This window comes from Ranitomeya variabilis, chromosome 2 (assembly GCF_051348905.1).
Source record: "Ranitomeya variabilis isolate aRanVar5 chromosome 2, aRanVar5.hap1, whole genome shotgun sequence".
Lineage (NCBI taxonomy): Eukaryota > Metazoa > Chordata > Amphibia > Anura > Dendrobatidae > Ranitomeya > Ranitomeya variabilis.
In genome coordinates, this window is record NC_135233.1 from 307,495,157 (window position 1) to 307,520,572 (window position 25,416).

Sequence of the window (25,416 nt, forward strand, 5' to 3'; positions counted from 1 at the left end):
AGTGCTCATACACAACCATAGTTCTCGGCAGTTGGAGTCCTGTTTACACAGCATGATGTACTGCAGAGAACGATGATCTTTTGTTCTAGATTTCAGGTGATCAACCAGATTTTTGCTCGTTCATCAGATCCTCAGCTTGTTTACACTGAAAGATTATAGTGAAATGAGCTCACGACATGGTGGTCTCTCTTCTACATCAATCTATGGGGCTCTGTGTATCAATTTGAATCAGATTAATCTATAATTAAGTTCTTGAAGTTTACGCAAAACTAGTTTCTTTCCTACGAAAGATAATCTTTTGCACCTTTATACTATGGATAAGTCATTAATATGTTAGTAAGGGACAACCCCTTAAAGCTTAGATCAATAATGTTTGACTATATAGTTATGACTGTAAACTATGGGATGAGAAAACAGCTTGATGCCTAGTTGGGTTCATCGCTCTGGGAGTTTCACAATAGTATTTAGAAATGTAAAACATTCCTTGCCCATCTGCTAATGTTTATGTAGTTTGTGGTCAGCAATTAACTCGCTGAGTGTAAGGGTTCTCATGACTCGTCTATAACCTCTAACAAATATTAGTGAATGCAAATAAATGTAGCCGGCGTCATTTAGATTAGGATGATCCACTGTTTATCCAGACACCGTGCTGAACATACACAATATATAGAGCATGTAGCATTATCTACAGCTCCATAACAAAGGGGATCTTAAGGTTAATGGAAGTTGGACCCCCAACAATAACATTTTAAGAACATCTTAAAAATTGGCCATTAATATTAAACCCTTTTAAGTAGTCCAACATTTAAAGGGACAGCTGACAAGCAGCATGTATCAGATTGTGGATGTATGATCTCAGCCTGGTATGTTGCGGAAATTCAGAAAAAAAAATAGTTTAAAAGCCACTGGGAATCCAAGCTACACGAAAGGCCGGTTGGGCAGAAGGGTCCCTGGTCTCATCACTCCGCCCACTGCCAGTGACTGACAGATGTCTCACTATGCACACATACAGGGAGACATGAGAAACCAAGTACCCGCCTGTCCCACTAGTCTCCTGTGCAGCTTGGTCCCCGGTGGCTTTTAAACTATGTTTTTCTTTAAATTCTGCAGTATTTCTGAGTTAAACACAACTGGCTGAGATCACATAGCCTCGGTCTGATACATGCAACACGTGGATCAGGCTACATCTATCATAAAGTAGAATAATCACTGCACTCATATGGTTTTTTGTTTGCTTCAAGTGAAAAAGTTTATTTAGACAATAGTGGTGGTGAAGCGATAGGCACAAAAACGTTTCGGCCAACTCGTGGCCTTGATCACAATATCGCTACATCTATCAGCGGTCAGGTTCCTTTTAGTTGTGCAAAAGACCAAGCAAATGGGAAGTTATAGGTGCAAATAATATTACAAAAAAGCCAATAAAAATGTAAAATATTCTTCAAAAAGCCCTAGCACATGTCCATATTATGTTTGTACATATTATTGGTGCCATGTATTGGGATCTGTACTAAGTCAAAGGCCAACTCTGTGGCTCCCTGTGCTTGTGATTTTATACTGACGCCTTGAGAAATTTCTTATCACTCATAGGACTCCCAAGTTGGTATGTGTGCAGTCGTTCCTCCAATAAACACTATGGCGGCACCAGATCTCTCTAAAGATTCTTGACCCAAACTCACATAAATTTCAGACTGAATCCCTTATTGTTAATTGCTGTAATCGGAATACCCCTGTAAGGACTTTATAAGTATGGCCAACCCTTTGCGCTGCTGAAAAGGCAAAAAAAAAGTTTGATCTTGTGAGATGTGGATGTAACTTCCACTTGCAGTATGTCATGTGCACACAATAAATAAAAACCTAATAGTGAAGCTGGCAGCTGTGCCGTCCTCACGGGTCTGTTCCTTTTTTCTTTTTAAAATATTCCAATTAAATCTAAAGCTCGTGGTTCAATGCTCGGTTCCTGTTTTCACACAGGTGGCTGGAAATACGTATTATCTTCATTTTACGACATTAAAGAGACAGAGTGTAAGTCCTGCACAGTACGGCGAAAGTTCAGCATGTGGCCAATATTGTACAACTAATTTCAATGATTTTGCTTTTCTTAAATAAAGTAGCTACTATTTCATGCCATAAAAAAAGGATTTTGTAGTGTGAAATGTAAACTTTCCCCTTTTAAACGTAATGTAAGGAGGTAGATAAAGCTATGTATCTAGACAAGTTTCACCACTGCTCAATTTGAAGAATTTCTGTTAGTCTTTATAAGAAATCCTCAGCAAATTTGCATGTTTTTTAGAATCCAATTCACTAAACTTCACACCTGATTGTGGGTTTACTACAGACTTTGCTAGTGTTTCTACCAATTGCACTGCAGTGAAGGAAGTACCAAGATTACTTTTTCAGAATAATTACACTGTACCCTTTGGAAACTATCTACAGGCTGGGAATAAGGCACATTCGACAATGAACCTAGGTGTACTGGCAGTGCTTAAAGGGAATCTGTCAGCAGGTTTTTGGTATGTAATCTTAGAGAAGCATGAGGTAGGGACAGAGATGCGGATTCCAGCGATGTATCACTTACTGGACTGCTCAGTGTAGTTTTGATAGACTCCTCATTTTCCCTGCTTTAGATATAGCAGTGCTCAGAAAGCAGAGCTGTGCATAACCCCGCCCACACCACTGATTGGCTGTTTCCGGTGGACACACTGCCAATCAGTGGTGGGGGTGGTGTTAATAGCTGGGCTGGTTGCTAGTAAAGTAGCTGATAAAACGCTGATTGTATTGAAACTCCACACACAGCCTAATAAGCGACATATCCCTAGAATCAGGCTTTTTGCCCTACATTATATTGCTCTTAGATGAAATAGCAAAAACCTGTTGACAGATTCCTTTTAATCTGTCTACTGCAGAAGCACTGAATGCTGATGAAAGTAACTTAAAGGGAACCTGTCAGCAGGATTGTGCACAGTAACCTACAGACACTGTCAGGTCGTCGCCGTTATACTGATTAAAATGATACCTGGGTGATGAAATCCATCTTGCGGTTGTTGTTTAATCTGTATTTTCAGTTTTGAGTTGAGATTCTTGTGCTCTGTGGCGGCCTGTGGGGGGTCTTCATGTGGTTCTCTGCTTACATATTCATCTGTATGGCTTCTGATAGGTCACTGATCCCTCACTGTCCTGCCCCCTAGTTTACATAATAAATATATGTACATGGTTAAAAAAAATCCTTCTGCAGGCAGGTGCCAGCTGAGGCACCTGTGCTGCAGCATGATCGCATGTCTAAGTTAATAAATGTGCTTTGTTTTTCTGAGGAGTATAAAAAAAATCCATCCAAAATGGCACCTGCATAGTAGCAGCTATCAGTGTATATAGAGGTGATCCGATAGCTGCAGCTGCGCAAGCACCGGCGCTGCCATCTTGCTAGAGAAGAGAAAAAAAATTCCTCCTCCAAGATGGCGCAGCCCACCCTGAAGCACGAGAATCTCATTAACTCAAAAGTGAACATAAAGATTAAACAACAACCACAAAACGGATTTCATCAACCAAGGGATCCTTGTAATCAGTATAACTGCGCCAACCTGACACTGTCTGTGGGTTACTGTGCACAATCCTGCTGGCAGGTTCCCTTTAAGATAATATAAATGACTTGTGGGACAAGGAGAGAGACTCTCAGTCCAATTTATCTGGAGAATGGCTCCACCTCCCTGACTGTATACAAGCTTGGTAATTGAAGTTATATTTCTGCATAATAAACATGGGATACAAAATAAACATAATTGGGAACCTGTTAGCATCCAGTTTGGGCAATAAATCACTTGACAGTTTTCCTTAATTGTTTTATTTTTCTTATTTGCCTTATACAGTTATTTAGTGTCTAGTCAATTTCAGTAGTAACCTGACTGCTATATTTTTTAACATATTTTCTAGACTTGAGCAAACTTATACCAAATGGTATTGAATTCTACCAATTGCTTCCCGATTACCACTGCACCAGGGCATTTGGCAAGAGCTGTGCCAGAATTAGCTCAACTCTAGTGATGTTCCAATTCTAGGGTGGCTGCGGGCTTGTATTTTTGGGCTGGGAAAGGCTTAACCAGGGACCTTCCCAGCCTGATAATATCAGCCCACAGCAGTCTGCTTTACCTGGGCTGGTTATCAAAAATTGAGGGGACCCCGCACCGTTTGTTTTTTTCAATATTCATTTATTTTTGGTCATCACATTAAGTACATTAAACTATATACAGAAGACTCTAATCATGTATATCAAAATCTATTTATTTATTTTGCTCACTTATATAGCGCTATCTTATTCCGCAGTGCTTTACAGACATCATCATCACTGTCCCCATTGGGGCTCACAATCTAAATTTCCTATCAGTGTGTCTTTGGACATACTGGGAGGAAGCCAGAGGAGGAGGGAGGAAGCCGAAATACCTGAAGGAAACCCGTGGATGGAAAGATGCTAACTCCTTGCAGATGTTGTTTTTGTTTGGATTTGAACCCAGGACCCCAGAGCTGCAAGGCTCCAGTGCTTACCACTGAGCCACCGTGCTGCCCTATCTATCTACTTACCTCATATCTACATATATATTTGCACATAGAGACAAAAACACATGGGAAAACGCAAATGAGCTGAGGTGCAGAATTCCTGCAGAAATTCAGCTGCATGAAAGCCTGAACAAACACTGATTGTGGGAATGTACTCTAATAGAATGGAGTCACTAGATAAACTTAGTTACGTGGAGGAATATTTTCTAATTATAGACAGCTCATCTTTACGTGTGTCCTGATTTATGTGACTCTTTAAGGAGACAGACTGATGATCTTAGGAAACTTCTCTTTCCCCTAACTATGAGCCAGCAGACACAGGAAAGAGATTCCAAAATGTTTTTTTTATATTACAAAAGTCATTTCCGTGTTTGTAGGATGTCCAGCAACCTATCATGTCCGGAGCTATTGTACAGAACTATTGAGCTCCACTTCCATACATCGTGACTGGTGCACATCTAGTTTACGGCTATAAATATATGCATGGCAGAGGTTACGCAGGCACGCAGAATAATTCTACCAAACAGTTCTGAATATCAAAAATGGAAAAGACAATTGGGCTTTCCTTAGCAAAGTGATGAAGTGCCATCATCAGTCAAAAGTATGCATGGGTATATGTGTGTGCATAAAAACTGAGGAAAAGGTAGCAATTATAGGGAGATTCTCATCCTACACTTGTTTTGATATTTTTGGAACTCCAATAGCAGTCAGTGAAGAAAGCCAGACTTGAGTAGCCCCCACTATACCAACTGCAGTTGCAAAATGCTATTCCCAATACTTATTGCTCTGTACTAACCTTAAAGTTTCTGTGCAGAAAATGGGGATTTTAGCTCATCAGTCTTGCAGTATAATCATCCTAAAGGTGCACAGGCACATGAGCTTGTCAGACGTTAATAGTAAAAAGATATTGGGCAATCCGTGAGTGGACAAAAATCTTCAAATTTATTTCAGGAGCATAAATATAGACAGGACAGCTCAGTCAGCAAAACCAACGCGTTTCAACCGGAAAGTCTTAACCATGGTCAACCACGATTAAGACCTTCTGGTTGAAACGCGTTGGTTTTGCCCAATATCTTTTCACCGTTAAAGTTTCTGTGGGTGGGCCCATTAATCAGTCATATCGTGTGGCTTCGTATCTCACTTCTTCCATCTCTGCTTCTCCAGTGCTTGGCAGAAGTTTTTACTCTTCCCATAGATTCTGCATCAGGTTGCCAATGTGACCAGTGCCTCGAAGTGACATCAACAGGGGTCAGTTATAAGTAGAATTGTGCAGACAGACTTGTCGAACAAGATACCATCCTTTCTTGGCTCATGTCCATTTGCTAGTGTGTACCATATTATCTGATGCCATTTCATAACTTAGCCCTGACCTCATTTCAACTTACTCCTTCTGATTAGTCTGACTGGTGCTTCCCAGATTCTGACCACTGCCCCATTCCTGACCTTATACCCATCTTGTCATTTGCAACGTTCTTACAAATCTTGGCCTTTGGCTAGCCGTACAATACGATATCATCCTTTTGCCTTTCACTTCCAACCTTCTTTCATGGTCATAAATTCTGGCTCAGATCCGGAGCAGGCCATTGTGTCTACAGTGTAGCTGTCTCCAATCCTATTCTGGAGGGCCATGTCTTTATTTTCAGAGATCCATGGGGTGTAAAATGTGAACATATATGAGCTGGTAATCTAAATGCTCTGGTCTATACTTAGCCAAATTGTTTTTTGCTTCAAGGGTCCACTATCTTACTCTGGGAATCATAACAGCAAGCCAAGAGTTGATCCTAATGCAAAGAGACGTACAAAAGATCGTGTTTAAGACAGTCATGTGCACAGGACCCTACAGGAATGCCTTCGAATTTCTATGGATTGTGAAGGCTCATGATAACCCAATTAAAAAGCAATGGCATTCTTCACAATTAATTAGAATCATAAGATATCTTCTGTAGAAATGTAGCTATAGAACTAGTGTGAACAGACCCTTACAGAAATCATGTACATAAGTATCTCATATTCTTCTACAAGGCTGAGCATTCTGCACTGTATTCAGCTACCCTATATACATTATATCCCATGAACACTCTAAAGGCTAGCAGGCGAGATAATACAACATACACTAGACGGCTATAAGGGAATTCCACATGATTTATGCCACGGACACATAATTACCATATACTTTAGAGCTGCGGCAGATAAAAATAATTTCTTGCAGACATAAAAAGAAAACATCTGGCTCCCCATGAGAGGAATTCTACACAAAGTGCGACAAACCTAAAATCTTTAATAGTTCAGGATATTTTCACTGTTTCCTTCTCTCTTGTTTATATCAAAGGAGATTTCTATTCCACCCTTTCCTGCCTTCTGGACATTTTGAAATGACTGTTTATCAGGATTGTATTGTATGTTGGTTACACCACAGGTGTTGTTTTTATTCTTTGTGTCTGCAGAACAAAGTTTTTAATGTCTGCATTGAAAGGACCACGGCAAACATGACATAAACCAAGACAAATAAACAGCTGGGGAAAAACTAAAGTTGTTGGCATATACAGTAGATAAAGATTTGCTGGCTCTCATCAAAATGCTAGTCCTAATTTGTGCAAATAAAAAATATATATAATAACTAAATCGCTTAATTGGTTAATAAAACATAATATTCTCCAATATTGGTCATCAGTGCAAAGTCATGCTTTATTCTCAAAGACGGATCTGTTGGAAGTATTTCTTTTATACCTGAACTACTCATTTTAAGTCATGACGCAGCATCTCTACTTTGTTCAATTAAGAGCTAGGTCAAACTTCTATTTCTTCTAAGAGGTATTTTTGCTTAAAACTTGATTATCTCTTAGTTAACATTTCTACTCCATATGTTTCTTGCACTGCAGAACTCATGGCTCCCGATTAACAATGTTGTCTGATCCCTGAGTCCCTCTCTAGAATAAACCAACATCATGTTTTACAGCTAGTATACAGTAACATAATTGAGAAAAAGACTTGAGCGTGCTTACTATCTTATTTAAAAGAGAACCAAGATATTTTAAAAGGACCTGTCATCACGTTTAAAAAGTACAGTTTTTGCTCACATATTATTTCCGCTGCTCCCCTGAGGATTTCACTCCCCTGAGGATTTCATTTTTTTTAACCTACCACGTTTCCAGAGATATAGGTAATTTTATTCAGTGCTAATTTTTATCATCTTTACAAAGAAGGTGTGGCTTACAGGGTAATTATGTACAACAGCCAAACACAGGCCCCTAGAGAACCCTAGGAGCTAAGCCTCTTTGTAAAAAAACAATGAAAATGAGCATTGCATGAGTTATCACCCTCTTCATCTCCTGACCCAGCTGCTCCCTCTTTCCCTAGTCAGGGACTTTTGCAGTGACTGATGGGTCATGCAAGGAAAAAGAGATTACCTGTTTCTACATAGAGCTTAGAAGAATTCAGCTAGTCAGTTTTTAATCATGTGAGCTCATAAACGTAATGGAAAAGAGAAGAATTAGCTGGGTAGAAAGGCAAAATGAGCAATTGTAAGTGCACAGTGCTATATAATATGACGACTGCAATATATTAAGAGGGTAACAACTTTGGTGGGAGTGCTCTATTAAAGAATTTGTTGAGGATTACATTATTTATTTATTTTTTTTACTATGGCCTAAGTACTAACAGGCAAGTAGTTACTAACTACCTTTCTGTTCTGCCCAGCACAGATCTCTGCCAGCACCAATCAGTCACAGACCATTGCTGACGGCGATTCTGTGGCTTCTGCTGATGTCACATAGACAGAACAGCAACTTTTCTTCTGCCCTGCTTTGTTGACAGGGTATGACTGCTGATGTCATGCTGATTGACTTCTGGCTACCTGCTTCATAACTGCAGGCACAAAGTAGAGCGTAAGAAGGAAAGCTGCTTTGTTCATGTGGAGCAGATGAGCTACTGGCAGGAGTAGTCAGTGACAGATCCGAGCCAGCGCAGGCTAGTACAGGCAGATAGTTGCTAATGAGATAGCAACTACTTGCCTGTTAGATTTTTCGACTCAGAGTAAAAAAAAAAATTTAGTCCTGGATAGCCCCTCTAATGGAAATCAGGAAACTAATAACATTGACACAATCTTATTCATTTTTTATCCAACTGACTGTGCAGAGATATAAGAATAGTCTAAGGAACGCTGTTGGGAAGAACCACCCAACTTACACTTCTGCTGAACATCCTCTTGCTGGCTGTGCTCTGGAGCTTAATGCAGGATACACAAACTTTTAATTACCAATTAACAAGCCACCAATCACACTATGGCCTTATTAGATGCATTCGCAGCCCGGGATTCACCGTGCAGAGATGACACCCAGGTATCATTAGAAATATTGGTCTTGTAGTAAATCTCCCTTTCCTCCATCCAGGATAATATTTGTATCCACATCTGGTGCTTGTGGATAGGGACCGCATGGGCTTGTGACTTCAAATGCCAGGGCTGAATTTAAGCACCAGTCCCTACCTGGATATACCCAACTTGGATTATTCACCTCGTCTACCAAACAAGTACCTGCCCTAACTTATCTAACTTTTTATGACCAAACTTCTCTTGCCTAGGTCAAAGCTCTATCTCACTGTTTCTCATCTCCAACCCTCTAGAGCCACCAATAGATCATGCTATCAGCATTTTCTTAGTCTTGCACAGGTGATCCATGCTCTGATTCACAGGTCTGCAAAAAAAAATTTTCAAGAGTTGTTTTGGTTATTCCACGTAATCTTTATGTTTTTAAGTGTGCTGAATCCGAAAATGACCTCCGTTTTGTCATAGGACATCACGTTTTCTGACAATTTAAGTAATTATGTTAAATAAGACAATACCTCAAAATAGATGAAAATAGACTCATAAAATTAATTTTTTATTACAAATGTTTCATGAAAATCATTTTTTAACTGCAATGAGCTCACTAACACACTAAAATCGATTCTTCTTCCCTGTGAGGCTTCTCTTGGTACATTTGCACTTGTGAGTAGCATCTGGAATGTCTCTCTGAAGTGTCCAACAGTAGTCTGCCATCATTGTAATGTTCCATCTTCCCTGGTATGTTCTTTCCATCTCTTTAATGTCCTGATTGAATCGTTCACCTTGATATTCACTCACAGCTCCCAAATTTTCAGGAAAGTTGTCAAGGTGGGAATGGAGGAAATGCACTTTCAAACTCATTAGGCAACCTAAAGCTTGAAATGCTTTCAGCATTCGTCCGACGATTTTTTTTCTAAACATTTCTCTACGACCTCTTTAAATGCAAACCACCCTTCTTTTTGAGGATATTCACCACAAATGTAACAGAAACTGCCAGGCGAATTAATACACTTCCGCTGAGCCATAATGCTAATTTTGGGAAACACGGTTGAATATGACGAGCTAACACGAACGGAGATGACAAAGTGTGAATAGGCGAGAACCAAGATAAAACAATTGAATCAAGCCCGAGCATGCCACAGCCTGCTCGTTCAGCTTGCAACATGTTGATGCTGGTTTCATTAGCTCACTCTGAAAGTTCTTTTCTTTGAAAGTTATATTTTTTGGCATTGTATATCTTCAATGCATTGATTTGAATTAATTAATAGTAATTTTGACGTTCAAAACCCCAAGATAAAAATACCAAAAATTGAGAAAAATATACTAAATTTGAAGAGAATTTTGCATTTTGTGGCAAATCCTGACGTCCAGGATTTTTTTCATTTTCAGCACACCAAAATACATGGAAATTAGATGAAAATAATCAAACAGCTTTTTAGTTGCAGACCTGTGTTATGAATCCTGTCAACCACTTTGGTATCTCTACCCAGTGTCTGCTTTCCATCTACATAAAGTCATTACTACAAGAAACCACTCCAAGGATAGTGACCTGGTATTTCTCTGTAGGAATATCTTCACCCCCTAGAATGGCCTAATGGGTTATGAGTTCATAATCACATAGACTCCATTACCTGGTTTAGGTCAAAACTTTCAGTGACTCTGTGGGTCTAATCACAGCTGGCTGCTGTTACACTTGCATATTGTTGAATTATAGCTCCATGCCATATTTTTAGAGCCCAGGATGAAGCCATAGAATGGGATCTGATCCTTCCTTTTGCCCTAAACACACATCACATGCATGCCTGAGTACAACTACTTACATAAAGCCCTAACTCACAGGGATAAAGTAGATGATTATTATTATCATTATTTATTATTATAGCGCCATTTATTCAATGGCACTTTACATGTGAGGAGGGGTATACATAATAAAAACAAGTACAATAATCTTGAACAATACAAGTCACAACAGGAGGAGATAGGTCCCTGTCCGCAAGGGCTCACAATCTACAAGGGATGGGTCAGGATACAGTAGGTGAGGATAGAGCTGGTCGTGCAGTGGTTTGGTCGATCGGTGGTTACTGCAGGTTGTAGGCTTGCCAGAAGAGGTAGGTCTTTAGGTTCTTTTTGAAGGTTTCGATGGTAGGTGAGAGTCTGATATGTTGCGGTAGAGGGTTCCAGAGTAGGGGTGATGCGCAAGAGAAATCTTGTATGCGATTGTGGGAAGAGGAGATAAGAGGGGAGTAGAGAAGGAGATCTTGTGAGGATCGGAGGTTGTGTGCAGGAAAGTACCGGGAGACGAGGTCACAGATGTATGGAGGAGACAGGTTGTGGATGGCTTTGTATGTCACGGTTAGGTTTTTGTACTGGAGTCTCTGGGTAATGGGGAGCCAGTGAAGGGATTGACAGAGGGGAGAGGCCGGGGAATAGCGGGGGGACAGGTGGATTAGTTGGGCAGCTGAGTTTAGAATAGATTGGAGCGGTGCGAGAGTGTTAGAGGGGAGGCCACAGAGCAGGAGGTTACAGTAGTTGAGGCGGGAGATGATGAGGGCATGGAATAGGGTTTTTGCAGATTCTTGGTTTAGGAATGTACGGATCCGTGAAATATTTTTGAGTTGAAGGCGGCAGGAAGTGGAAAGGACTTGGATATGCGGTTTGAAGGAGAGATCAGTGTCAAGGTTTACCCCGAGACAGCGAGCTTCTGGGACTGGGGAGAGTGGGCAGCCGTTTACTGTAAGTTTACTGTTGGGGGGGTCGCGTGAGATGGGGTAAAGACGATGAATTCTGTTTTGTCCATGTTAAGTTTTAGAAATCTAGCGGAGAAGAATTATGAAATAGCGGATAGACATTGAGGGATTGTACAAGATTTTTTTGAATGAATTCCAATATGTAGTAAGAGGAGACCAGTGCAGTTTATCCTCAATGAGTTTAGAAGTTCTCTAACGTCTTCAGGAGACCCACAAATTGTGGTTCTCTTAAAGAAGAAGTTTGAGAACTTAATTTCTAGTGTTGTGTCTCAAACAACCAAACTAGGTGAGCAACTACCCCTTAAATCTATTCATTATGTGGATAAAACCTTATTGCGCTCAAAGTGTTCCCAGAGTATTTCCTTAAGATTTTTTTTTTTTTTTACACTTGACCAACCAAAGGTAAACTTTAACACATAATATATTTGCTATGGTATATATATATATCCTTTATTGCTCTAAATTAGCATATAAAATGTATTACAGGAATTATCTTATTAGAAACCAAACCCTTTCAAAACGCTGCCAGAAATGGTCTGCTGATTCTCCTGAGTCCTGCTTCTGGCATAGTTTGCAAACTGCTAATTTTGCCAAAGCAAGCAGCGCCAAGCCAGGCATTTACCCTGCAGCAGTCACAGGAAAAATGTAATATTATATGGTGGCTAGTGTTGAGCATTCCGATACTGCAAGTATCGGGTATCGGCCGATACTTGCTGTATCGGAATTTCCGATACCGAGATCCGATATTTTTGTGATATCGGGTATCGGGTATCGCAACAACATTAATGTAATAATGTGTAAAAAAGAGAATTAAAATAAAAAATATCGCTATACTCACCTGTCCAACGCAGCCGGGACCTCAGCGAGGGAACCGGCAGCGTTGTTTGTTTAAATTTCGCGCTTTTACTTGGTTACGTGAAGTCCCGGCTTGTGATTGGTCAGGGCGGCCATGTTGCCGGGACGCGGACCAATCACAGCAAGCCGTGACGAAATTACGTCACGGCTTGCTGTGATTGGTCCGCGTCCCGGCAACATGGCCGCCATTAACCAATCACAAGCCGTGACGTCACGGGAGGCTGGACATGCGCGTATTTTGAAAAGCGCGCGTGTCCAGCCTCCAGTGACGTCCCGGCAACATGGCCGCCATTAACCAATCACAAGCCGGGACGTCACGGGAGGCTGGACATGCGCGTATTTTGAAAAGCGCGCGTGTCCAGCCTCCCGTGACGTCACGGCTTGTGATTGGTTAATGGCGGCCATGTTGCCGGGACGCGGACCAATCACAGCAAGCCGTGACGTAATTTCGTCACGGCTTGCTGTGATTGGTCCGCGTCCCGGCAACATGGCGCCGTGACCAATCATAAGCCGGGACGTCACTGGAGGCTGGACACGCGCGCTTTTCAAAATACGCGCATGTCCAGCCTCCCGTGACGTCACGGCTTGTGATTGGTTAATGGCGGCCATGTTGCCGGGACTCGGACCAATCACAGCAAGCCGTGACGTAATTTCGTCACGGCTTGCTGTGATTGGTCCGCGTCCCGGCAACATGGCCGCCCTGACCAATCACAAGCCGGGACCTCACGTAACCAAGTAAAAGCGCGAATTTTAAACAAACAACGCTGCCGGTTCCCTCGCTGAGGTCCCGGCTGCGTCGGACAGGTGAGTATAGCGATATTTTTTATTTTAATTCTTTCTTTTACACATTAATATGGTTCCCAGGGCCTGAAGGAGAGTTTCCTCTCCTTCAGACCCTGGGAACCATCAGGGATACCGTCCGATACCTGAGTCCCATTGACTTGTATTGGTATCGGGTATCGGTATCGGATTGGATCCGATACTTTGCCGGTATCGGCCGATACTTTCCGATACCGATACTTTCAAGTATCGGACGGTATCGCTCAACACTAATGGTGGCCATTCAGACAGAAACCCAATTGAGGGGCATAAAAACAGCGACTTTCTTCATGAGAGAATCCATTTAAGAGCGTAGCGAAACTACATTCCTAGTTCCTAGCGATAGTAATAATATGAAAACTTGTCATGGCCAACCTGATGTGTATATAGAGCAGGAAAGCAACAGACAACTTTCTTGCGCTTTCTCCTCATTCTTATCCTCTCACTGACATATCATGCACAGTTATGTCAAATGTCGTGTCTCCATCTTTGATGCGGGCAAAGTTCCTGAGCCCACATGTTTGCTGACAGGTGATGGCTGTTTATTCAGCCATCATTTGCTTATAACAGCTGGAGCAGACATTTGTCTTTAGCTGTTAACCTGCTAAATGCCGCTGTAATTCTCCGTCAGCAGCATTTATAGCGCCCCAACAGGGTGGTCTATTGGCATCCCTGTGACGTGATCGCAGTGTGCCGATCGGTTGCCGTGACAGACTGAAGACCCTCTTGCATGTTACAATAGTTTTCCTGTGAACGCCAGCTTTTTGCTGATGTTCATTTGTAATGGCAGGAAAAATCAAAATGGCAAAATTTTATTTTTTTGTCCACCAGAAAAATAAAGGCAATTAGAGGTAATTAAAACATTGTATCTACAGCAACATGTTATGACTAAAACAGCAGCTTATGGCACAAAAAGCAATCCTACATAATGCCCCATCAACCAAAAAATTTAAAACGTTTCGGGTCACAGGAAACGGCGCCTCAAGGATGTTTTTCCCCAAATTTGTTTCACCACTTAATTGAAAAAAACTATGCACATTTGGTGTTATCTAACAGTATTGACCTACAAAATCATATTGCCAGGTAATTTTTTCCATTAAAAGAATACACTAAATAAAAAAATTAAAAAAATTGCTGAATTGCTACTTTTTTTGCAATTTCACTGCACTTGAAATTTTGCTTTCCAGTACATCGCATGAAATAAATTTTGTCATTCAAAACTACAACTCGGCTTGCAAAAAACAAGCCCTCATATGGCTATGTTGGCAGAAAAATGAAAAAAAAAAGTTATGGCTTTTTTTTTTAGAAGGGGAGGGAAAAATGAAATCATGAACCTGGAAAAATCACCATATCGGGAAGGGATTAAGAGAATCGACATTTTACTGACAGGTAGATAATATCAGCCAAATGTGAATTTCTTGTGATTGACATGTTCCTACATCACTCTTGCTTTTTGGATTAACCCCAATAATGGATCAGAAGACATCCATTTCAACAACCCAAATCCACCACTTGTCCTCGAAGCCATTTATTTAAAATGACTAGTGATGACGAGTGAATATACTGGTTGCTCAGGTTTTCCCGAGCACGCTCGGGTGGTCTCCAAGTATTTGAGTATATTCTCTCATCACTAAAAATGACTATGGAAATGATCAGATATTTAAGAATAAAATGTCTAAAATAACAGCAATTTGCACATTCAGGATGTAATCTGACCAGGGAATTGTTAGAATATCAGACAATGGCTTTCAATTGAGGAGATAGAAAACATGTACTGTACTACCCATAGCTCATATCAAATGAAGCAGATAATGACCTACATGTGGCTGTGTCAAACAACAGTGTACATTAGTGAAAGCATTGGGGATGTTTTATCAGGTACCGTCACTGTTCTTTTCTCTACCCAAATTTAATTAACCAGGTTTCTTTGGTGTGTGGTGTGATTAGGGTTTCAATTTTGCTGCAAAGTACAAATTATGCCAAGCCCTAATGTATGAAAAGCCGTAGGTGCGTGAAAAGGCAACACTAAAGCATTTAACATAAAAGCATCAATTTATTAAAAATCTATCCTCAATTGCCAATTAATAGAAGTAACATTTTGTCTGTCCTCTGTCTAAAATGTCAGCGTTTGTTGCATTATAACCAGTTGGTAAAATGGCTTTTAATTTAAGTTAACAAGCACAATAGATTTAGAAATCAGTGTCTCGTTTGGTCCAAGGCTTAGATCCGAGAACTAGCATCAAAGTCTTCAGTTGGCTACCGTGAGATTGCATTTCTATACAAGAGCTGTTCTTTAATCAGGTGTTATAATGAAGTTCTCTAACAACACTCCGCTCTTTATCTTTGCAGGGCCGGCATGTAAAAACAGGACAGCTAGCAGCAATTAAGCTCATGAATGTCACAGAGGTAAGTAGGTTGCTTTCTGTCTTACAACTTGACAGGACTATTTTGCCTTTGGTTTGCAGGTGCTTATAAATTAAAAATGTGGAAACTGTTTTAACGAGTAACAGGCTGCCAATGAGGGCTATTCAAGAATACATGGGGGTTCCTGCAAAAAACTAAAATTTGCCATGGTAGCTCTGATGACTAGAATATTCCTATTTCACTTTGCTGTCAATTAAGTTCAAATTGCAGCAAGAAATTCTATGACAAATACAAATAGGGAAATTGGGACACTAGTTCTTGTGATAGTGAAGGTCCCTGAATGGTGACTGTTTTATCCTGGGGATCATTGATTTTTACAGGGATTGTCCACTACTCAGACAATCTCTTCTGAATTCAGATGTTTCTCTTCCCAGTAAAATAATAGCACTCACCGCCGGCGCCATTCCGGTACTAGCTCTCCCAGGGATTGTGTGACATTGTTATGTCAAGCAATCATTGTGGCCAATAAGCACTGGATTCACTCTCCTCTCCTACGGTCCAATCAAGACATCCAGAAGAAGTGAGAGAGCAGCCACAACTTTCTCTTTATCTGGATGTCAATTAGGTCTGTAAGAGAGGAGAGTAAAGCAAGAACTGAATGTTATGTTATGTGAGACCGGGGAGCGCTCCTGTGGAAGTTGGTGCGGCTCTGGAACAAAGTATAAATGTTATTATTTTACTGGGGTAAAAATATAGATATTTAGAAGGGGTTGTTAAAATAGAAGACAATGTTTTTTAGTATACATTTAGGTTCAGCAGTAAATCGCACTATTCTCATTTGTCATAAGATATTGGAGGTAAAATACAGTAGCTAAAATGTTCACCTCCACAAAATAGGCCTCAATTATCTTTATCTATCGTACCCTATAGATATAACCAACTTAGACAATTGTATGTTCAATGGGACCTGTTGTGAAATTGGATTCTGGGCTCCCCCGGTGGCCACTTGTGGAATTTAACTTGTGTGCATCATCCCCTCTGTTCACCTGCTCCTATCAGGATGTGGGAGTCGCTATATAACCTTGCTCCTCTGTCAGTTTCATGCCGGTCAACAATGTAATCAGTAGCCTTTCTGTGCATGTTCCTGCTACTAGACAACTCCCAGCTAAGTTGGACTTTTGTCCTTGTGTGTTTTTGCATTTTGTTCCTGTTCACAGCTGCTGTTTCGTTACTGTGTCTGGAAAGCTCTTGTGAGCGGAAATTGCCACTCTGGTGTTATGAGTTAATGCTAGAGTCTTAAAGTAATTTCTGGATGGTGTTTTGATAGGGTTTTCTGCTGACCATGAAAGTGCCCTTTCTGTCTTCATGCTATCTAGTAAGCGGACCTCGATTTTGCTAAACCTATTTTCATACTACGTTTGTCATTTCATCTAAAATCACCGCCAATATATGTGGGGGCCTCTGTCTGCCTTTTGGGAAAATTTCTCTAGAGGTGAGCCAGGACTGTCTTTTCCTCTGCTAGGATTAGGTAGTTCTCCGGCTGGCGCTGGGCATCTAGGGATAAAAAAACGTAGGCATGCTACCCGGCCACTTCTAGTTGTGCGGCAGGTTTAGTTCATGGTCAGTATAGTTTCCATCTTCCAAGAGCTAGTTCTCATATATGCTGGGCTATGTTCTCTCGCCATTGAGAATCATGACAGTTTGACCGGCCCAAAAAAGGGTTAAATTACTGGCTGAGAAAGGAGAGAAAAAAGAAGTCTGCTACAATTTTTTTTTTTTTTTTTTTCCCTCTAGTTCTGAGTGTGCTCTTAATTGAATCACTTGCTAGTCTGCCTATACTGCAGCCTTCCTCTCTTCCTCTCCTTCTAATCCTTGAATGGCTCTGTGTTCACCTGTTTCAAATGGATCTTCAGAGTGTAGCTACAGGTTTGAATAATCTCGCCACAAAGGTACAAAATTTGCAAGATTTTGTTGTTCATGCACCTATGTCTGAGCCTAGAATTCCTTTGCCTGAATTCTTCTCGGGGAATAGATCTCACTTTCAAAATTTTAAAAATAATTGCAAATTGTTTTTGTCCCTGAAGTCTCGCTCTGCCGGAGACCCTGCACAGCAGGTCAGGATTGTAATTTCCTTGCTCCGGGGCGACCCTCAAGACTGGGCTTTTGCATTGGCACCAGGGGATCCTGCGTTGCTCAATGTGGATGCGTTTTTTCTGGCCTTGGGGGTGCTTTATGAGGAACCTCATTTAGAGCTTCAGGCGGAAAAGGCCTTGATGTCCTTGTCTCAGGGGCAAGATGAAGCTGAAATATACTGCCAAAAATTCCGCAAATGGTCTGTGCTTACTCAGTGGAATGAGTGCGCCCTGGCGGCGATTTTCAGAGAAGGTCTCTCTGATGCCATTAAGGATGTTATGGTGGGGTTCCCTGTGCCTGCGAGTCTGAATGAGTCCATGACGATGGCTATTCAGATCGATAGGCGTCTGCGGGAGCGCAAACCTGTGCACCATTTGGCGGTGTCTACTGAGAAAACGCCAGAAAATATGCAATGTGATAGAATTCTGTCCAGAAGCGAGCGGCAGAATTTTAGACGAAAAAATGGGTTGTGCTTCTATTGTGGTGATTCAACTCATGTTATATCAGCATGCTTTAAGCGTACTAAGAAGCCTGACAAGTCTGTTTCAATTAGCACTTTACAGTCTAAGTTTATTCTATCTGTGACCCTGATTTGTTCTTTGTCATCTATTACCGCGGACGCCTATGTCGACTCTGGCGCTGCTTTGAGTCTTATGGATTGGTCCTTTGCCAAACGCTGTGGGTATGATTTGGAGCCATTGGAGGCTCCGATACCTCTGAAAGGGATTGACTCCACCCCATTGGCTAGTAATAAACCACAATACTGGACACAAGTGACTATGCGTGTTAATCCGGATCACCAGGAGGTTATTCGCTTTCTGGTGCTGTATAATCTACATGATGTTTTGGTGCTGGGATTGCCATGGCTGCAATCTCATAACCCAGTCCTCGACTGGAGAGCTATGTCTGTGTTAAGCTGGGGATGTAAAGGAACTCATGGGGACGTACCTTTGGTTTCCATTTCATCATCTATTCCCTCTGAGATTCCTGAATTCTTGTCTGACTTTCGTGACGTTTTTGAAGAACCCAAGGTTGGTTCACTACCTCCGCACCGGGAGTGCGATTGTGCCATAGACTTGATCCCGGGTAGTAAATACCCTAAGGGTCGTTTATTTAATCTGTCTGTGCCTGAACACGCTGCTATGCGAGAATATATAAAGGAGTCCTTGGAAAAGGGACATATTCGTCCTTCGTCATCTCCCTTAGGAGCCGGTTTTTTCTTTGTGTCTAAGAAAGACGGCTCTTTGAGGCCGTGTATTGATTATCGACTTTTGAATAAAATCACGGTTAAATATCAATATCCGTTACCACTGCTTACTGATTTGTTTGCTCGTATAAAGGGGGCCAAGTGGTTCTCTAAGATTGATCTCCGTGGGGCGTATAATTTGGTGCGAATCAAGCAGGGGGATGAGTGGAAAACCGCATTTAATACGCCCGAGGGCCATTTTGAGTATTTGGTTATGCCTTTTGGTCTTTCAAATGCCCCTTCAGTCTTCCAGTCCTTTATGCATGACATTTTCCGCGATTATTTGGGTAAATTTATGATTGTGTATCTGGATGATATTCTGATTTTTTCGGATGACTGGGACTCTCATGTCCAGCAGGTCAGGAGGGTTTTTCAGGTTTTGCGGTCTAATTCCTTGTGTGTGAAGGGTTCTAAGTGTGTTTTTGGGGTTCAGAAGATTTCCTTCTTGGGATACATTTTTTCCCCCTCTTCCATCGAGATGGATCCTGTCAAGGTTCAGGCTATTGGTGATTGGACGCAGCCCTCTTCTCTTAAGAGTCTTCAGAAATTTTTGGGCTTTGCTAACTTTTATCGTCGATTTATTGCTGGTTTTTCTGATGTTGTAAAACCATTGACTGATTTGACTAAGAAGGGTGCTGATGTTGCTGATTGGTCCCCTGATGCTGTGGAGGCCTTTCGGGAGCTCAAGCGCCGCTTTTCTTCCGCCCCAGTGTTGCGTCAGCCTGATGTTGCTCTTCCTTTTCAGGTTGAGGTCGACGCTTCTGAAATCGGAGCTGGGGCGGTGTTGTCGCAGAGAAGTTCCGACTGCTCCGTGATGAGACCTTGTGCTTTTTTTTCCCGTAAATTTTCGCCCGACGAGCGGAATTATGATATTGGGAATCGGGAGCTTTTGGCCATGAAGTGGGCTTTTGAGGAGTGGCGTCACTGGCTTGAGGGGGCCAGACATCAGGTGGTGGTATTGACTGACCACAAAAATTTAATTTACCTTGAGTCTGCCAGGCGCCTGAATCCTAGACAAGCGCGCTGGTCGTTGTTTTTCTCTCGGTTTAATTTTGTGGTGTCTTACCTACCGGGTTCTAAGAATGTTAAGGCGGATGCCCTTTCTAGGAGTTTTGAGCCTGACTCCCCTGGTAATTCTGAGCCCACAGGTATCCTTAAAGATGGAGTGATATTGTCTGCCGTTTCTCCAGACCTGCGGCGGGCCTTGCAGGAGTTTCAGGCGGATAGACCTGATCGTTGCCCACCTGGTAGACTGTTTGTTCCTGATGATTGGACCAGTAGAGTCATCTCTGAGGTTCATTCTTCTGCGTTGGCAGGTCATCCTGGAATCTTTGGTACCAGGGATTTGGTGGCAAGGTCCTTCTGGTGGCCTTCCCTGTCACGAGATGTGCGAGGCTTTGTGCAGTCTTGTGACGTTTGTGCTCGGGCCAAGCCTTGTTGTTCTTGGGCTAGTGGATTGTTGTTACCCTTGCCTGTCCCGAAGAGGCCTTGGACGCACATCTCGATGGATTTTATTTTGGATCTGCCTGTTTCTCAGAAGATGTCTGTCATCTGGGTGGTGTGTGACCATTTCTCTAAGATGGTCCATCTGGTTCCATTGCCTAAGTTGCCTTCTTCTTCCGAGTTGGTTCCTCTGTTTTTTCAAAATGTTGTTCGTTTGCATGGTATTCCGGAGAATATCGTTTCTGACAGAGGGACCCAATTCGTGTCTAGATTTTGGCGGGCATTCTGTGCTAGGATGGGCATAGATTTGTCTTTTTCGTCTGCTTTCCATCCTCAGACTAATGGCCAGACCGAGCGGACTAATCAGACCTTGGAGACATATTTGAGGTGTTTTGTGTCTGCGGATCAGGATGATTGGGTTGCTTTTTTGCCTTTGGCGGAGTTCGCCCTCAATAATCGGGCCAGCTCTGCCACCTTGGTGTCCCCGTTTTTCTGTAATTCGGGGTTTCATCCTCGATTTTCCTCCGGTCAAGTGGAATCTTCGGATTGTCCTGGAGTGGATGCTGTGGTGGAGAGGTTGCATCAGATTTGGGGGCAGGTGGTGGACAATTTGAAGTTGTCCCAGGAGAAGACTCAGCTTTTTGCCAACAGCCGTCGTCGTGTTGGTCCTCGGCTTTGTGTTGGGGACTTGGTGTGGTTGTCTTCTCGTTTTGTCCCTATGAGGGTTTCTTCTCCTAAGTTTAAGCCTCGGTTCATCGGCCCGTACAAGATATTGGAGATTCTTAACCCTGTGTCCTTCCGTTTGGACCTCCCTGCATCCTTTTCGATTCATAATGTTTTTCATCGGTCATTGTTGCGCAGGTATGAGGTACCAGCTGTGCCTTCCGTTGAGCCTCCTGCTCCGGTGTTGGTTGAGGGTGAGTTGGAGTACGTTGTGGAAAAGATCTTGGACTCTCGTGTTTCCAGACGGAAACTCCAGTATCTGGTCAAATGGAAGGGATACGGTCAGGAGGATAATTCTTGGGTCACTGCCTCTGATGTTCATGCCTCCGATCTTGTCCGTGCCTTTCATAGGGCTCATCCTGATCGCCCTGGTGGTTCTGGTGAGGGTTCGGTGCCCCCTCCTTGAGGGGGGGGGGTACTGTTGTGAAATTGGATTCTGGGCTCCCCCGGTGGCCACTTGTGGAATTTAACTTGTGTGCATCATCCCCTCTGTTCACCTGCTCCTATCAGGATGTGGGAGTCGCTATATAACCTTGCTCCTCTGTCAGTTTCATGCCGGTCAACAATGTAATCAGTAGCCTTTCTGTGCATGTTCCTGCTACTAGACAACTCCCAGCTAAGTTGGACTTTTGTCCTTGTGTGTTTTTGCATTTTGTTCCTGTTCACAGCTGCTGTTTCGTTACTGTGTCTGGAAAGCTCTTGTGAGCGGAAATTGCCACTCTGGTGTTATGAGTTAATGTTAGAGTCTTAAAGTAATTTCTGGATGGTGTTTTGATAGGGTTTTCTGCTGACCATGAAAGTGCCCTTTCTGTCTTCATGCTATCTAGTAAGCGGACCTCGATTTTGCTAAACCTATTTTCATACTACGTTTGTCATTTCATCTAAAATCACCGCCAATATATGTGGGGGCCTCTGTCTGCTTTTTGGGAAAATTTCTCTAGAGGTGAGCCAGGACTGTCTTTTCCTCTGCTAGGATTAGGTAGTTCTCCGGCTGGCGCTGGGCATCTAGGGATAAAAAAACGTAGGCATGCTACCCGGCCACTTCTAGTTGTGCGGCAGGTTTAGTTCATGGTCAGTATAGTTTCCATCTTCCAAGAGCTAGTTCTCATATATGCTGGGCTATGTTCTCTCACCATTGAGAATCATGACAGGGACCTACGAGTCCAACCACTGCCTTCACAATGGAGGTCTCACACCCCCTATACCTCTGTTGAGGCAGACGCTTCATTCAAGAGGAGAATGATTACAGAGGTGGTTTTGCACCTCACACTCTTCATTTCACTCTGAAGGACACCCTTCATCCATGGATTACACAGAGAGACCCGTGATTTTTTAATCATAGGCAACCTGTCACAGGGGAAGGAGATGTCCAGAGATGACAATGGATTCCTTCACAATGTTTTTCCATACTTGTCATTATTTTTCTATGGCACACATTTGTGGAGTTTTGCACCATTTGTATGTGATGCTTCCTTTATGGTGTGCAAGTAGAAGTCTCCTTGAGGGACTTCAGAAGTTTCAGAGTTACATGATTGGCACTGAATGGCTGCGTTAAAAAAAGGCTTCTAATTGAAAAGTATGACTCAAGATACCAAAAACAACTTAGAAATCTGTCAGCTGAATGTTCAGTTGACAGCTATCTCTCCGAAACACAACATACTCATGAATGATTGGCTTGGTGAGTATGAGAAATAACACTCAGATCAGTTTTAATGTGGATACCTTTAAAGTTACGTGCCTGGGACCTAACATTCTGCAGGCACCATATGTTCTAGGCAGGGATTAAAACTAGGAGAGTCACTTGTGGCGAAGCATCTGGTTGTACCTGTAGATCACAGATTAAATGACAGCAAACAATGCCAATCACAGGAAAGGGATGTAATACGACCACCTTACAAAGTAATAGTGCCTCTGCATCTGCATTACGTGCTTCAGTTCTGGGCACCAATACATACATATGCAGCGCCCCAGAGTCCTGGTCGTTGCAGTACTATTGCTCCACCACTAAGGGGGGCTATGGTACGTCTGATGGCACTGAAGGAGTTCATCTGACCAGGTATCACAGACACCAATACATTTCACAGTCTGGCCTCCAGGGGGAGCTAAGGGCACTATGTATTAGGCCACTCCTCACAATCTGGTAAAACTGGGGGTTGGATAGGAAGTTAGGACAGAAAGCTGACTGGGTTGGAACCAGGCAACACCTTGTGGCAGAGGGTGTTGTAGGGGAAGACTCGGAGAGGTCCCTGTCAGGGGTGGGATCCTGACAGAGGCCTAGCAACCAGAGAGAACGTTACTGGACCGCGCCTGCACGATATAGCGGCGGTACCCCAAGGAAGGACAAGAAGCGAGGTTTATTGTGCTGAGTGAGAAACGAGATCAACGCAGCAAGGAGAATACCAGTAGGAGTCGTGCTGTAAGACGAGGCAACATCCTATTGAGGCGCATAACCGGTGGCTGGAACGCCGAGGAAGTATAGAGCTCCAAGCCAAACTTCAAACCTACGGCAGGACAGTCAGTTACAGGCGGGCTGTCTCACCCAGACCCAGGAAGACACAGGGGGGTAACAACAGGAGTGGGGCGACGCTGGAGTCCCGGAAGAGCTCCGAGCCTCCCCGTCATACGGGTGCGTCCTAACCGTAAGATCAGGGGGACGTAGAGGGAGAACATCAGAATCGAGTTGTGAGGGAACACGAGAAACAGACACAACAGTTGTGGGGTACTATCCCGTAAGCACAGCAGGGGAGGACCACAACACACAAGCGCAGGAAGGTAGGCACAGATTTCCACCTGCAAAGGGAACTCTGGAGGTGCCATCGGACCGGCCGGACTTGCGCAGCCCGGTTAACCGTATTCCAGACTGAGGACTCAGAAGCCTTCAGTAAAGAGGTAAAGAGACTGCAACCTGGTGTCCTCGTTATTGAGCGCGACCGGCACTACACCGCACCATAAAATCAGCACCATACCACCATCTTTCATTGTGCGCCCCTCAGCAGGGTCACGGACCGGGCCTAGCCACCGTGACAACCCCAGAGCAGAGACTCAGAGGCCCGGTACCGGGTACCCCTCGGCCCTGCGACGGTGGGGGCGCTACAACTTGGCGTCACGAACAGGATCTACTTAAGCCTGAAGAATCAGGTCATGTGTGCCTTGGAACTGTGATTTATTATACTTGGACTGTGACTTGTTGCAAAGACTGTGGATTGCCAATTGCCGCCAAAACCAGCCGCCATTACAGCGCTAAGGAGAGCGTAGGAGAAGAAGAGGGGCGTGGAGTAGGCGTGGACCAGCTGAAGAGCGCGAAAGACAATGGCCGCCCAGTCTAAATATTTCTGCACCGTGAGGACGTGCCCATCAGCAGCCGAGATCCGCCTCCTGATTCTCAATGGTGGGCAGAGACAGAGAAAATGAAACCGCCCGCGAAGGAGAGAGCGGGAAAAGGACCAGGAAGAAGAAGTCAGCGACATGGAGGATGCCATGGCGAGCCACCCGGAGTCGGAGCGTGGGGTAGGAGCAGAGGATTCCCCCAGCTACCCGGAGAGGCACCGCAGCCAGACCTACACAGTTGATGGTGACCTCCTGCAGACCGGAGCGGACGAGCTGATCCACCAACTCCTGCAGACGCAGCTGAACACTGAGGCCGGGTGGAAGAAGACCATCATCGGGAGCCTAACCAGACATCTGTCGGCAGCCTTGTCTGGTCCGGAGCAAGAAAGAAGTTCCAGCGCTCCAAAGCCAGAAAGCAATGCCCTGCCGAAAAGCGAGGTGCTGCGAACGTAGAGGACAGCACCGCAGCGCAAGGCCCTGCAACCAGCGTTCCAGATCCCAGCGGAGACGCAGCAAATCGGCACCGGAGGGACCGCATCTGAAGCAGGTATGAAGAACGACCCTGCCCCGCCAGCAGAGGACCTGCTGATAGGCCCCGTTGCGGCACCCCCTCTCCCTGGGACCTATAGACTCCGGTGCCTTACACCCTGGGATCGGGCCACGGGTATGGAGCACTTCTTAAAGGCCCCGATCTCGCCGATCAGCTTGCCGAGCGAGGTCTATGCGGAGCTACGGCCGCCAGAGCGAGAGTAAACCTCGATGCCCGGGATATGTAAATAGTTAACTGCTTGTTTCCCTGCTTTTTGCTGCTTTAAACCCGACTAGGGTTATTCTTAAAGGGATCCCTTCGTTTACCTGGGATCCCTATTGCTTTTATTTTTGCTTTTATTTTC

At 43.5% G+C, this 25,416-nt stretch overlaps 1 protein-coding gene across 1 annotated transcript in view; it reads left to right on the plus strand.

The window, feature by feature from the left end:
- The window catches only part of NRK (Nik related kinase), a 348,898-nt gene that overhangs the window by 67,697 nt on the left and 255,785 nt on the right, over positions 1–25,416 (plus strand). The window contains exon 3 of the mRNA XM_077285205.1: positions 15,637–15,693. Coding sequence (XP_077141320.1) covers positions 15,637–15,693 — 57 coding nt within the window. The remainder of the gene's footprint in view (positions 1–15,636; positions 15,694–25,416) is intronic.